Raw genomic sequence first — 14,752 nt, forward strand, 5'->3', positions numbered from 1 at the left:
ATTTTTCTATTTAGGTATAATTTATATATCAGTCTAATTATTGAAAGATTTCAAGAATAATTTGTGATAAACCAAAAAGTTTATAAGTATTGTGATTTGAATGTTAATATATGACTTGTATAGTTTGATGCCATATCCTGAAGAGACTTCTTTGATATAATAGAACTTATTAAACATACTTCAGAAAAAAGGAGAATTAGGATAATTGTAGAAAGTTAGAGTTTTTTTTACCTCATCTTTCTAATATAATGTTTTTTTTCAATAGCTTGGATATATGAAGTGCTTAAAAGACCTTTTGAGACAAGTGGAATGATATGGAAAAATATAGCTGGCATAGCATATTATATCAAAGACAGGGCTTTAGATAACTATGCTAGGAGGCATTATTAGTTTGGGAAAAAAGTGTCCATCCACATAAATTCAAATGTCCTTGAAGGGAAAGAAACTGCAACCTCTGACACCACCAGCTTGTCAGCTTCAGACTCTTCAAGTGCTCTTAAAAAGAAGGCTGGACATAGAAGAGGTGGCATTGGATTGGGAAAAGTGGACATGGTAGATGATGGGTATGGGGAAAGGCAGGAAGAGATGAGAGGTGGAGGCGTCTTTGGGACATGGAGCTGCCCTGGATGGTGCTTCAGAGGTAATCACCGGACATTGTAAATCCTCACAGGGCCCACTGGATGGAATGGAGGAGAGTATGGGCCATGATGTGAACCATTGTCTATGAGGTGCAGAGGTGCCCAAAGATGTACTTACCAAATCCAATGGATGTGTCATGATGATGGGAACGAGTGTTGTTGGGGGGGGGGAGAAGGGGGGTGGGGTTGAATGGGACCTCACATATATATTTTTAATGTAATATTATTACAAAGTCAATTAAAAAAAAAAAAGAAGGCTGGGTTATCTAGTGGTTGTCACATCCAGTGGGGTCAATCTGAGGTTAATATTAAGAGGTTATTAAGGGCCTGTGATGATTCAAGTTATGTACTAGGAACTGTTGTGCAATATTTTCTTTATTCTGGTTTGCCGAGTGCCAATTAAATTGTTTTAGAACCATCCTGACTAACCAGATGTTATTGGAGCTCTGGTGTTTATTTTGTAGATTTTTGTTTATGGAGCTCAAGACTAACTAGCAAGTTTGTAAAGAGAAAGCTGCCTACATGCTCATGTGTCACCCCGAAGAAATTTGATTGTATATTCTATTCTTTTTGTTATTGTTGGCAGGGAAAGCAACACTTTTTATCTCTGAGCATTTCCTGGCAAGTATGTGTCTCATCACCTTCAATTCATTTTCTTTTTGGAGGTTTGGGAACTTCCAACTGCTATGACTACATGGAAACTACCCAAATCTCATGTTAACCACTTAATAAATTCTATATCATTAGCAAAAGAACAATTTAGAGATCCTTTTGAAAGAGCATATGTATACAAATCAGACTGTAGCAAGAAGAGACAAAAATACCGGATAAACCACAAACGACACATTCAGCTGAATTATGAATTATTTTATCTTGGCTCTGATGAAATTTCTTGCTCAACCCAGCCTTAGCTGCTTTCCATGGACAAATTAAGATTTACTACTTTCTCCTGTGTTAAAGGAGTATATTTGGTTTCAGAGGTCTAGTCATTCTTTCGGTGTTTACTGAGCACCTACTAAGCATCACATGATATTGTAAGAGCTAAGGATGTGGCAATAAACAAAGCAAAAGCTACCTTCTCTCACAGAGCTTGCATTCGAGTGGTTGTACGTGGGCACATGTGTGCGTGCATGCCTGCATGTCTGTGTGTAGGGGGAAGGCAATAAATAATTTAAATAAGTGAAATACACATTATGGTAGAGAGTGATAAGTTTGTGGAGAAAAATAAAGCAAGGCCGGGGGGGGGGGGGTAGGAACTGCATGTTGAGGTTTTAAGAGAGCTGATCTGGGAAGACCTCGGCAAGCACTGGCATTGATGTGAAGACCTGGAGGAAGTGAGGGAATTCCAGGTTCATCTGGAGGTCCAGGGATTCCCCTCCAAGGCCTCTGTCAAAAGTGTGTCAAGGGACAGCAAGGTTATAGCAGAGTGGGCCAGGTGGAGAGTTGTAACACACATGGTCAGAAATGTGAGGGCTAAGGGCTAAGGAGCTGAAGCTGTGGGCCACGGTCAGGACTGTGGCTTCACTCTCAACAGAAATGGCATGCCACAGAAGTACTTGGAGCAGAGAAATAACATACCGGAGTATGCATTCTAACAGGAAAACTTTGGCTTCTGTGTTGAGACTAGCGGGAAGTCAAGGGAAGCACACACATGTATTTGAAGGTTAGTGCAAAAGGCAATAATTATAGCAAGTTATAGGATCTTGGGCCCAGGTGGTGGCAGTAGAGGTCATATTCTGCATAGAATTTCCTGCATGACTCTTAAATGTTGGAAACTGGACATTTTAGATAGTATGTTGTACCAATTCTGCGTCCTTGTTCTCCCTCCAGGAGGAGGATTTGTTGTTATTATTTGCTTGTTTATTTTAGTAACTGACTGAATTATTTCAGTGGCCCCCTCCCCAACACACCTCCCACATACATTAATTAAGTCTCTGATGCTTCTGATGCTTTGGATATGCCCACAGTCACCAGGGACGACAGCCGTCTTGAAGGGCTTTCTTCCTCTTTCCCTGACCACAACTCTGTGGTCAAACTCCATTAATTGCAGGCTGATTGCTCTATCTTATTCAACAATGCCCAAGGGCATACATTGCTCTACAAACTAATTCAAGAAATTGTGAAGGCTTTAAAGGAATAGTGTGAGGTCTGGATATTTATTCAGACCCTAAGAGGGCTCCTGCCAGCTCTCTTATCCCTGTTTCTCTCCTCCAATTTTCCTTTCACCACTGCCTCCACTGTTCTTGAGAGCACACCTCTACTTGAACTTCTCCATGCTACGCTGCAAATGAAGTCAGTTTTTTGGGGGATGCTTAGGAGTTATTTATTTTAAGGCCTTCTCCCAGGCAAAACCGCTGAGCCTGGTCTCTGGAGCTGGGGGTGGGGCAAAGGCAAGCTTCTCGCTGGCAATACCTCCACCCTAGAAGCCAAGCAGCAGGTGGAGGAGGGCAGCATCCTAAGATGTATTAGGCTTGCCTTTCCAGGTGAGGAACCACCACCTCACCAGCTCCCACCTCTCCCACCTTTTTGCCCAGGATTTTGCCTCAGGATAAGAGAGTGGCCTCCTGTTTCTGCTGAGAAGAAATCCCTGTGGTTGTGAGCAGAGGAGAGAGGGGACCCAGTGTTCTTGGAGTTGAATCTGTGCCTTGCTGAGCTGGGCAGGAGGGAGGGAAGGAGTGGTGTTTGTTCATATAACACAGGCTCTCGCCATTTTACTGACTTTTCATAGATATTCTTGCATAGGTTTTTCTTCATTGCTGTGTGTCCTTAGGACCACTTCCAGAGGCTTTCAACTGCTGCTTTTAAAAATAATTTTTACCATCTTTACCAGCAGCAGGTCAGTGGAGCTCCTTGAGCTGTTAAAACAAAAGTCCATCTTGAACCTAGCCTATTTAGCTCTTCAAAGTCAGGCATGGAGAAAGGCAAACCATGTTTCACACAGTGATGTTAAAAGAAATAAAATGAAATAGTTTCTATGGCTAAGAGATTCAAAGTGAATTTGGGAGATCATTCTGGAGGTTACTCTTAAGCAAATCTCAGCAGGATAGCACAAACTGCCTCCAGCAACAATGTTCCTCAAAACCCTTAGGACATTTGGACCCATAAACAAATCACAGGATAAAGGATTCAGTTAACTATCTTAACCTGAAGGACAATTAGAGTACCCTCAGTATCCACTAATCACAAATAATTTGTGTAATCTTTTCCTTTAAAAACCCTTGCCCAGGAATGTCAAGGTGGGAAATGATCTGGGTTGCCATCTGAGTCTGTGCTCCCTGAATTGTAATTCTAAAACCCCAAATAAATGGCTTTTATTGCCTTGCAGCTTACTTTATTATTCCTGGGTTGACAGTGGTCAATTCGATTTTACATGAACTTTAGCAAAAGTGGGAACATTAACCCCTATAATGTAGAAAAAGATAGAAACTAAATGTTGCAAAACATACCCATGAAGAGGTTCATTGTGCAGTGAGTTAAATACATGACTCATGCACAGGAGGAGGTTATCTAACACTAGGCCAGGCCTAATGTAATGCAAAATCAGCATGGTTCCTGTTTTCACGTGTTCATAGTGTTGCACAATAGCAGCCATTAATAAAATTACCAGTATATACTATTAGCAAAAATGGTGATAAATGCTTTAAAGAAAGGTAGTCCAGCTGACCTCAAAGATTTGCCCAAAGATCTGAAGCATATTTTAGTGGGTGCTTATAAGGCCAAATATTTAATGAGCATAGTACAAGGGTGAGAAATGAAATTTAAAAATAAAAAAGTCTTAATTCTCCCTGTTGAAGACTTCCTCTTCCCTTAGTACTTTAGAAAACCTGTAATTTTAAATTTGCTCATTGTCCTTTTGAAATGTATTAAAGGACTATAGGGTAATATAGTAATATAATAATCTCTGAGGAAGAGATTAGCATAATTTCCAAGGGGTACTTGGCTCCAAGCTGTAAACCTGCCTCCAAAATATTCTGAGAGTGTTTATGTGATGAGTTGTATCACTTAGCCATATAAAAAGGCTGAGCTCTCCTGTATTTGCAATCATTTTGTGGGTTGCCTGTGATGCATCACATTTTCATTTAAGGCTTATTCAATTTAAAAAATTGTGTTTCTTTTTCATCTACCTTTGTGGAGAGGTTTTGTGGGTTCAGAGAAGATTTTTTAAAAAATTATATTTCCCCAACAGCAGAAAGATAACTTGAGGAGAAAGAAAAATATTCTAAGGAAAGTGCCTGATGCAAGAATGACAATATTCAAAAGAATTGAGATATCAGTTAAGGGTCACCAGAGACAGTGCTCAGGGACCATATCAGACAGTCTCAGTCTAAATTCTAGACTCTAGAATAAGGATTGTGGTCTTCCTCCCAGGATGAAATGACAAACTTGTAAGTTTGGGAGTGGCAGCTTTCATTTGTAATTTATTAATAATTATTCAGGTTAATTGTGATTGAAAGGAAACGAGGGTTCTGTAGAAGCTTAGGAGGCTCCTGAAGTGCAGAAAATCGTTGGTGGTTATAATGAGGATAGTGGGCACAGAGATGGAGAGATTAAAGCTCTTTAGGAGGCCAAGCCACTTATAACACTTTGCAGTCATGGAGATAGAAGAAATTTCAAGCAGTGGCCTTTCAGTATTAGATTTAAGAAGTTAAACACACTCACACAAATAAGAATCAACACAATGTTAGTAAAAGAGAAGAAAATGGTACAAAAATAATACACAAGGAAGTGGAATGAAAATAATACGTACTTTAGAAAAGTAATAGGGAATGATTAGGCACCTATAATCATGTTTCACCACTCTATGTCAATGACTCAATTCCATTTACTTTGATAGAAATATTTCATTTTAAGTGTATTTACAGAGGCAGGAAATTGCATTTTCATAAGCTAATCAGCATCTGACAATTTATGACAATCTCAGACTTGACTTTACATGAAAATTACTTAATTTCTCAATAGACTGGGGAAAAAAAAGAATATTATCCAAAATGGATAGCAGAAATATGCACAATCAGATTTCTTTATAAACATTCTGATTGAATTGCTCTGTGGTGAATATAGTAAAATCAAGGAGAGAGAGAGACAGAGAGAGAAACTGATTACAGGATATCTAAATTATTACCAGTTTTGAAAGAAGCAGCACACTTAAAAGAAGTTAGAACTACAGAAAATCAATTCTCCATGCCTATTAGTCTTCTAAATCACATTTTTTATTCCTACTATCAGGGAACTGTGGATAAATTACTTCACAAAGACATAGAAATGTCTTTAATTTAGAACAATAGTTTCTCTTTTCATGCACATCAAGAGGTAGTCCTAGATGCCTAGTCAACTTAATCTCTTTAGCTTCCTTTTCCAGATGAAGCAAGTTAAAGCAGACAAGACAGCATTTTTATAAGTGATTTGTAGATCCTGCTGGTTCTCTTCTGTCATGAGATCTTCTTCCATGGCAATCAGGACAGCAGAAAAGTTTAGGAATGTTGAATACTCGTGTACTCATGTACCTCAGGCTATTAGCTTTCACTTAACAACTCTGAAATATGGATCCTGTGCTGAACTTGCCTTGTAACTGAACCAGAAAAATGGATTTGAATTCTAAGCAATCTACTTTAAGTCATCAATATGATCAGAAGCACCAGTAAGCCCATTACTTCTAAAATGTGCAGCATTGAAGGGTGGTGAAAATATGCAGCAAGACAAAGATATTGCAAAAGGCAATTTCAAAGGCACTCACGTATATCTGATTGTTCCCAAAGCGCTTCTGAATTTCATAAAGCAGGCTGCCATCATTTAGCTCACTGAGCGTTGCTAGGTCATCACTCGGAGCAGGAGGCATTAGTTTGACCTGGGGGGAAAAATAAGTATGATCATTTCTAATTGCTTTCCAATCAACTTTCTTCACAGTTGTATGTTCTGTTTTAAATTATATGTCAAAAGATTAAAGACCACATTAGTCTGAAACTCTGTTATTAAAAGGTGAAATGGTTCACTTAATAGGAAAAGATTCAACAGCCCACAGAGAAATGTATTCCAATGAGAATTTCTGTTTGACACCCATAAGTGTATGCACATGCTCCCACATACACACATGCCCTGAATCTTACCATATGTCACTCAACGTCCTTAAGTGTGTGAAAATCATTTCAGCTTGTTGACTCTTCCTGTTCCCCACTTATGATTCAGAAAGTTCTGCACTATACTGTGTCCTTTGTAAGGCTGGCAGCTGAAAAGCTAATGTATTTGTAGTTTTGCCAAAGCTAAGTAGAAACTTTTCACATTCCTATTGCCAGCATGGTACAGAAAGAATGTGTGTGGAATTTAGTTTCGGCATGCACATTTCATGAGACCAGATTTTAAAAGTACATTCTAGATCTTTGGCTTGTGTATTATTATTTTACTCAACATTACTTTCAAGATTAAAGTAGCTGTGAGATTAAGAAACTACTTTCTAAAGAAAATAATGTCTTGCTACTCAATTCAAAAGATGATTTTGTATTATTCACGTAGATGAAACTCTAACTATGGGAAATCTTTAATTTTATGTACACAAGATATGCTCTGAAAAGTATACATTTGGTATTTCATGCCGAGCACAGTGAAATAAAAAAGAACAAGAATACTGTTATCAAGTCCCTTTGAGTTGATGGTCCTAGTAAATTTTTAATATAGCAAGCTTATTTATTAATTACACATGCTATCCCTAAAAAATGTTAACTTAAATATTATTAATTCTATCTTTCAGAATCAATTTATAAAAAGCATTATACTATAGTTCTATTAAAATTAGATAACATAACTTTGGGTTAGAGGCATAGCTTTAATGGTTTGATACTTCCAGTAACATAAATATTTCAAGAATGGCATTCAAAAACTGGTGCTTTTTGTTGGAAAAAAAAATAGATGTCATATTATTTCAGCTCCTCTATGATTTCTGGGGTTGTCAAAAATAGTTTTGGGATTGTGTGATATCAATTTTTTTTAAACATTATATACTTTATTCCACTTTGAAGAGTTTCATTGGCACAAGATGCTAGGCTGATGGAACCCCAGAAGAAGTATTAAAATTAAAGTATTGATAACTGTCTTTATTTTGCCCTTAGATGAAGAAACTGATAAGACTCCATGTTTTGAATGCTCGGAAATCGAAGTATAAAAGCTCAGTCTAAGATATGAATTATTTGTATTCCCCTGAATTAATCCCAGTTACCTATCATCCTAGCAGTGAGATCATGAACACTTTTCTTTCTTAACATCACTATATGAAGTCCCGTTCAATTCTGTTGATAATACATGATAAATAATAGTATGTATCTAATAGGATGGTTGAGAATTAAATTTACCTAGCAGACTAGGCACAGTGCCTGCTCTGTAGCAAGGGAGGCAATAAGCGTTCTCCTTTGTTTGTGTGGTTAGCAACACATCTAGAAAGGACCCTGGATACCACTGATAAACTTTCTGTGAACTTTCCTTAGGCCTGCCTTGGGCAGAAGGCGAGGAAGAGGAAAAGTGAAGATATACCTTTGCTGCTCTAGCAAAGATGCTTGGTTTTAATTTGCTTTAGGAATGGGGGTTCTTTTCACATATTTCTTTTTGAGGGAGATTCTGCTACCAAATAATTTTTTAAAGTATGGAATTCATTGATATTTATTATCCAACCTCCTTAATTTATTGACGAAGGTATTTGAGGCCCAGAATGGCTAGATGTTTTCCCTAGGGTCACACAGCTGATAGGTCAGAAGCAGAAGCTGGGATAGTAATCATTAGGTATCAGTGGAGGAGTTTTATCAGATAACGAATAAACCTGATGATACATAATTTGTCAGTGTTTTTCTTGCTAGTTGTGCTGGTTAACTTCATATATCAGCTTGGCTAGGTTATGAAGTCCAGTTGTTTGGTCACACATTGGCCTACTTGAGATGGGCTTTGCACCTAGGATCAGGCAATTGCATCTAGGATTGATAAACAAAAGTGACTGTCCTCAGCATTGTGGCGTCTACTCATCCAATCAGTAGAAGTCTTAAAAGCCAGAACTGAGGATTTCAGAGTCAGAAGAGGAATTTGGACCCAACTTCAGCATTGGTTGCTGCTAGAATTTCTAGCCGGCCAGTTTCTCCCAGGGAATTCTAGTAGATAATGAATAAGTCTGATAAGATACATTTAATACTTTGCCAATTTTTAACTTTTTTTTTTTCTAATCTACTATTTGCCAAGCTTTACACTAGTGGTTTAATACAAACATGGATTAAAAAGGAATGCGGTCTCTAACCTCAAGAGTATTTACAATCACTTAGGGGAGAAGTAAGGAAATATTACAAAAGTGCTAAAAAGGAAGAAATACAGGATGTGCTGAAAAGAGAAAAACTGCACTTTAGATAGTCCAAGAAATCCTGTTTGAGGTGATCACATTAAAATCAAAATTGGGGGAAGCAGACTTGGCCAATGGATAGGGCGTCCATCTACCACAGGGGAGTTCAAACCCCAGGCCTCCTTGACCTGTGTGGAGCTGGCCCATGTGCAGTGCTGATGCGCACAAGGAGTGCCGTGCCACGCAGGGGTGTCCCCCACGTAGGGGAGCCCCACGCACAAGGAGTGCACCCTGTAAGAGAGCCGCCCAGCGTGAAAGAAAGTGCAGCCTGCCCAGGAATGGTGCCGCACACACAGAGAGTTGATACAGCAAGATGACGCAACAAAAAGAAACACAGATTCCTGTGCAGCTGACAAAAGTGGACAAAAACAACAACACGCAGCAAATGGACACAGAAAACAGACAACCAGTGGGGGGGCGGGGGAGGGAGAAGAGGAGAGAAAATAAATAAAATAAATTTTTACAAAAAATCAAAATTGGAAGAATAAAAAAAGCAGTACTTTGGAATGTGGGAGAAGATTATCCAAGAGCTGGGGTGTGTGTAGGGAGTGGAGAGAAGCACAGTAAAGGTCCTGAGTTGGGAAAGATGTTGTTGTGATGGAGGCACTGGAAGTTGGCTACTGTGGCTGGAGAGGGGGAGAAAAATAGAAGGAGATTATGTAGGAGATGTAAGCAAAGACTTGCAAGCTATACAAAATCATTGAGGAGGTTTAAGCTGTAGTATAACAAGATCCGCTTCACATTGCTAACCTATTATTCTGGCAGCATGGGGAGGAGAAGAGTGAAAGTGGTGATACCACTTAATAAGCTCCAAATAATGGTGGCTCAATGAGGGGGCTGACAAAAGGGAGAGACAGATTGGATTAGACTTGGTTAAGAGATAGAGGAGCTACCATACTCACATGTGTTCTACTAAATGTATTTGACTTATTATTTATGATCAATTTAGACAAGATTGAAGGTTTTATATATTGATGGACAACTTCACTATATTCCAGGATCACAAACTATACCCCAAACCAGAATAGCAGGAATATTTGCCCTTGGATATAAAAAGAATCTAGAAAATAAATGCAAGTGGGTTACTATGAATAGTCTAGAAGCGAAAAGACTACTGCCTAAAGTCTTTACATAGAGATACACATAAGAGAACATTCATCATTATTTTAAGGATGGATAACATCTTTTGTTTCTAATGTCTTTGTGATCATTTCCACAAATTAACAAAAACTAACACACACACAGATATATTCATAATATAATTCGATATGATCAAATAACTTTGAAAAATGCAAGAATACAAAAATACAAAAATTACCAGCAAGTTAGCATACATTTTTAATTCCCCAAGTAATCATAAAAAGGAGAAAATTAATAGTAAATTTTTTTCTTCAAGAGTAATTATTTACTCTTACTCTAAGATAATAAAATTCCTCTTACAGCCACAACTCTAACGATCTCAATGCAAATTTCTACATCCACATTTAGAAAAAGGATGGCGTACTAACAACAGTTCCACATTTGTTCTGACAAGCCTGAAAGAGCTATCATAGACATCTCATTGGTATTCTTGAGGACTCTCTTTTATAGCGGCACAGCTGTTACATGGGCTAGAGAAAGTATTAGGCTGACAGTAAAAATGTGAAGACTCCCTTCCTTGCCTTTTTATAGTACTGGAATGTGACAAATACAGTATTTGACTAGATCAAGGGAAGAATCCTTTGCATTTATCATGTCAAGATTTTAACACGATCAGGAAGGAAGCTTTGATAATCAATTTTAAGCAACATTATCAAAGGGACATATTCTTTACAAAAATTTCACAAGCAATGTGACAGCTGATTTCAAGCAGAAAGATAAAGAAAAGTATGCCTGTGAATATATTATAGTAGTAGACTTAATAGTGTATTTGGCCTATGCCTACCAATCAATTAGAGGTATTTCATGAGTACGTAAAAAGTTTCACATATCCTCTAGGAGTGACCAGTGTGGTTGTTTTGAAGATAATTTTTCCCCCAAACAGAAGAGATCCTGAACATACAACAGACATCATTCAAATTAGAAGGTCAGGAAGAACTTAGGAGAAACTTATTAAGAAATGCTTCAAGATCCAAAGGTAATTGAACTGTAAGAAATATTTTTAATTCACCAATTCTGTGTCTCCACCATTTTAACAATGGTTTGAGCAGTTAGTTCTACTGTGTTTGGGGGTGTGTGTTTGTTTGTTTGTCTTTTCATTTGTTTGTGATTTTTCTTTTGGGAGACTGGAGGTAATAAAGGAAAACCTTTTCAACAGCATTAAGTTTAGGATCTCACAGTTTTATTGATTCATGAATTAGGAAGGATCCCATTCAGAAAGTAGATGGGAGTTATACCACGGGGGTGTTGGGGAATGCTCAGATGTGGAAGCCAGTGAGGAAATGTTCTGATATGCTGACAGTAACTTTCCATTTTACATAGGAGGGTTTTACAAAGCGGGGAGTAGATATACATTGGTATGTTCCTCCATTCTGAGATGTTATCCCTACTGGACCCAAACCAGTTTTATCACCAGTTAATAATTCTGTAGGATATGTTCCATTTTCTTGGAAAACCCCTGTAGGTTGATTGTTTTGGTCTTGTTGAAAATCTCGTCTTGGAATTGGTGTTTCCCTCCTGCAATGCATGATGCTAACTATAGTAGCTTGGCAGTACATATCCAGGGACTAGACTTTCAATGCATAAAAGAGAAATGGTCTGACAAATGGGATAAAGGCAATAAGATCTTGGAACAAAGCAGTTTAAGGGGGAAAAATGGATAAATAAAGAATAAAAGAGGGAAGTATAAAGAAAAACAAAGTAACTGCAGTGGTAATAAGAGGGAAGGATCGACAATGTGCAAAACTTTTGACTAAGCTTTTCAAAGCTTCAACACCATGCCTGGAAAGCATAACTGGTTTGTCCTGCTTTTGTTACATTAGGAACCCCTATATTGCACATGCAGCCTGGAACACAAACATTTTCTCTGTTTTGTAGAACTTTATCACAAGTTAGAAGGACTACAGAAAATGAACAAGGAAGTTATTGTGATGTTCCAGAAAGAGCACTGGATGTGGAATAAAAGCAATGCTGTGATTCTAGACAATTTTCTAAACTTTCTTGAGTTCAGGTTTGGTCAACTATTAAAAATGATTAATACATTGTTCAAAGTAGAATTTTTAAGAATTAAGATAATGCAAGTAAAGCATTTTTAGGCTTTGAAGTGTTGCCAAATATAAAGTACTATTTTGTATTATTATTTTCCAAAATTTGCATATACACTAGAACAAAAAAACCCTGGTGGATATGTTGACTGTAATTATACTAATTACTAGAAGATAATTTAAATAAATGGGGGACTCTGGTAAAGCCTAAAGAATAATATATAGTCAGGCTATATAAATATAATAATAAAATTAATAAATGTATATTACTGAGTTTTTACTCTGTTCTTGGTGATTGTAGCTCACTAGATAAACTTGTGTTTTAACACTGTAAGTCAAAATAAGTGCATAGATGTGAATGAAACATGAATTTTACTCAGTGTGAAAAACTAATATAACCCTATAGTTGCAGTGTCTGGTCATCCTCACAACAACCCTACGAAGTTGGTACCATGTCCTTAATTTACAGATGAGGCTTAGTGAGGTTAAATAATTGCCCAAAGTTATACAGCTTCTGGATATTAGAGATAAAACTTGAACAGAGCAGATCTGTGGAACTCCAAAGTCATTTCTCTTTACTCTGGGCTAACATGCCTCAATAAGGAATAAATGTTTGACCTGAAATTCAAGTTTGAATTAAACATAAATAGATATGTTCTGAAAGGAAAGAAGAGATAGAGGAAGGGAGAAATCTGAGGTGTTAATGAGTTAGGAAATTAGAAAGATAATGAAAGAGGGCAGGGTACCAGAAAAAAGGTAGAAAATAAAAGAAGTGAAGGGAGGGAAGAAAGTTTTGCATATTTTTAAGCAAATTAAGAAATTTGTTTTCACAGATATTATAAAAGCAACCGTTAATTTTGGTGATTATAAGAATTTTAAAACATTTCCACAGTTACTATTTGATAGGATCTACATTTTATAAACATCTGGATTCAGAAAGCTAAGTGAATTCTATCTTTTATTATCTTTTATTTTCTACATTATATATTTCTTTTCAAAATGTTAATCAGAACTTTGTTTTGACAAGCATTTTCTAAAGCCCTGCTATAAAATGTGAATGTATAATTCAGTCAGTAGAGAGGGCTGTTCTCCCCCTGAAGAGAATCCTCTATGCATTCCATGGCTGAGAATCTATGAATGCATGATGCTCACCATCGGAGATATGGATGAATACTAGATTAGATATAAATGAACATAAAACTGGAAAAATAGCCAATCCCTCTTTAATAAAAAATAAATAGAACATGATTACAGTTACTTTTAATATCTAGGACACAACTTTTAAAAAGTTTATATTAAAAATGAAAGAAATTCTTTCCAAAAATATTATACTTGATATTCTTATGTCGACAATTTCTTATCATTTTTGAATATTTTATGTGTTTTAGAAACATCTTGCTAAGTTATCAGACCAAAGCAATCAATTTGCTAAACAGAAATTGTTTTGTCTTCATACAGGGAAAAATCCCAGCATCCTAATGAAAGGATTGACTTAGTTTGCTATTCTTTAATTAAATAAATAATCATATTATACTACTGTGAAACTCAACCACATTATTAATGACTTAAAAACAAATCAACATAAAAATACAATTAGGTGCATGCATAAACATTGAATACAATAATGTATTGTTTATATTTACATTTGAAAGTTTTAAACTTTTAAAAATTTGAACAGTAGTAAGTCAAATTAATCTTAATATTTCCTGATATGTCTATAAATGAATTAAGATAAAATATTCCAAAACAATGCCAATAGAATGGAAAGAAAATTTTAATATCTTTAATTACCTAAACAATGTATTTAAAAAAATCAATATACCCATTCTTTTTTATCGATTTTATTGAAACATATTCCTAAACCATACTGTTCATCTAAAGTGAACAATAAAGACATCCATTCTTAATTTTACTAGAAATTAAAATGAAGAAAATATTTTAAGGAAAGTTAATAGGACTCGAGAAAAGTAAGAAAAACTTTGCCATATATTTTGCAGAACATTTAATCTGCCTGCTAAAATTTTAAAGTATTTGAGTGTTTTACTACCTGCTTTAGTTTCTTTAAAATACCAAATAATTCATAAAATTAAATTTTGAAGACGGTCTAAATGTCCTTAAAATATTCAAAGTTAGATAAACAGAAACAAGACATTTTAAAGGATATAAATTACTCTGCTATTTAGAAAATACTAACCATATTAAAAACATTTCTTTCTGTAGTAATAATAAAAGAAAAGACATTAATTTATATAACTTCTCAGTTCATCATCCTTCCAAATCCAAAGTGATTTCCAGTAACTTGAATACTAGAACACACACACACACATTCACACACACACACAAACGCACTGCATCTGGACAAATGGTTTAGCCTTCTTTTTTGTTATCTAAAATATGTGGATATTTCAAGGAAACAAAACCCACAAACAACATAATAGATTATCAAAGCAACTACTAATGACTGAGCTGGAAATATTCAGGAATTTAAACAGTGGCTGAGCTTACATTCCTGATATTTAAGTCAAGATTGCAAAATGCAAATTCTTGTAAAATACAATACCAATTAT

At 36.2% G+C, this 14,752-nt stretch overlaps 1 protein-coding gene across 9 annotated transcripts in view; it reads right to left on the reverse strand.

Annotated features, from left to right (window-relative positions):
• MYO16 (myosin XVI) overlaps positions 1-14,752 on the reverse strand; it is a 732,830-nt gene that overhangs the window by 356,111 nt on the left and 361,967 nt on the right. For all 9 annotated transcript variants that reach the window (XM_058276443.2, XM_058276441.2, XM_058276437.2 and 6 more), the window contains exon 11: positions 6,373-6,483. In XM_058276443.2, coding sequence (XP_058132426.1) covers positions 6,373-6,483 — 111 coding nt within the window. The remainder of the gene's footprint in view (positions 1-6,372; positions 6,484-14,752) is intronic.

Source organism: Dasypus novemcinctus, chromosome 15 (genome assembly GCF_030445035.2).
Source record: "Dasypus novemcinctus isolate mDasNov1 chromosome 15, mDasNov1.1.hap2, whole genome shotgun sequence".
Taxonomy (NCBI): Eukaryota; Metazoa; Chordata; class Mammalia; order Cingulata; family Dasypodidae; genus Dasypus; species Dasypus novemcinctus.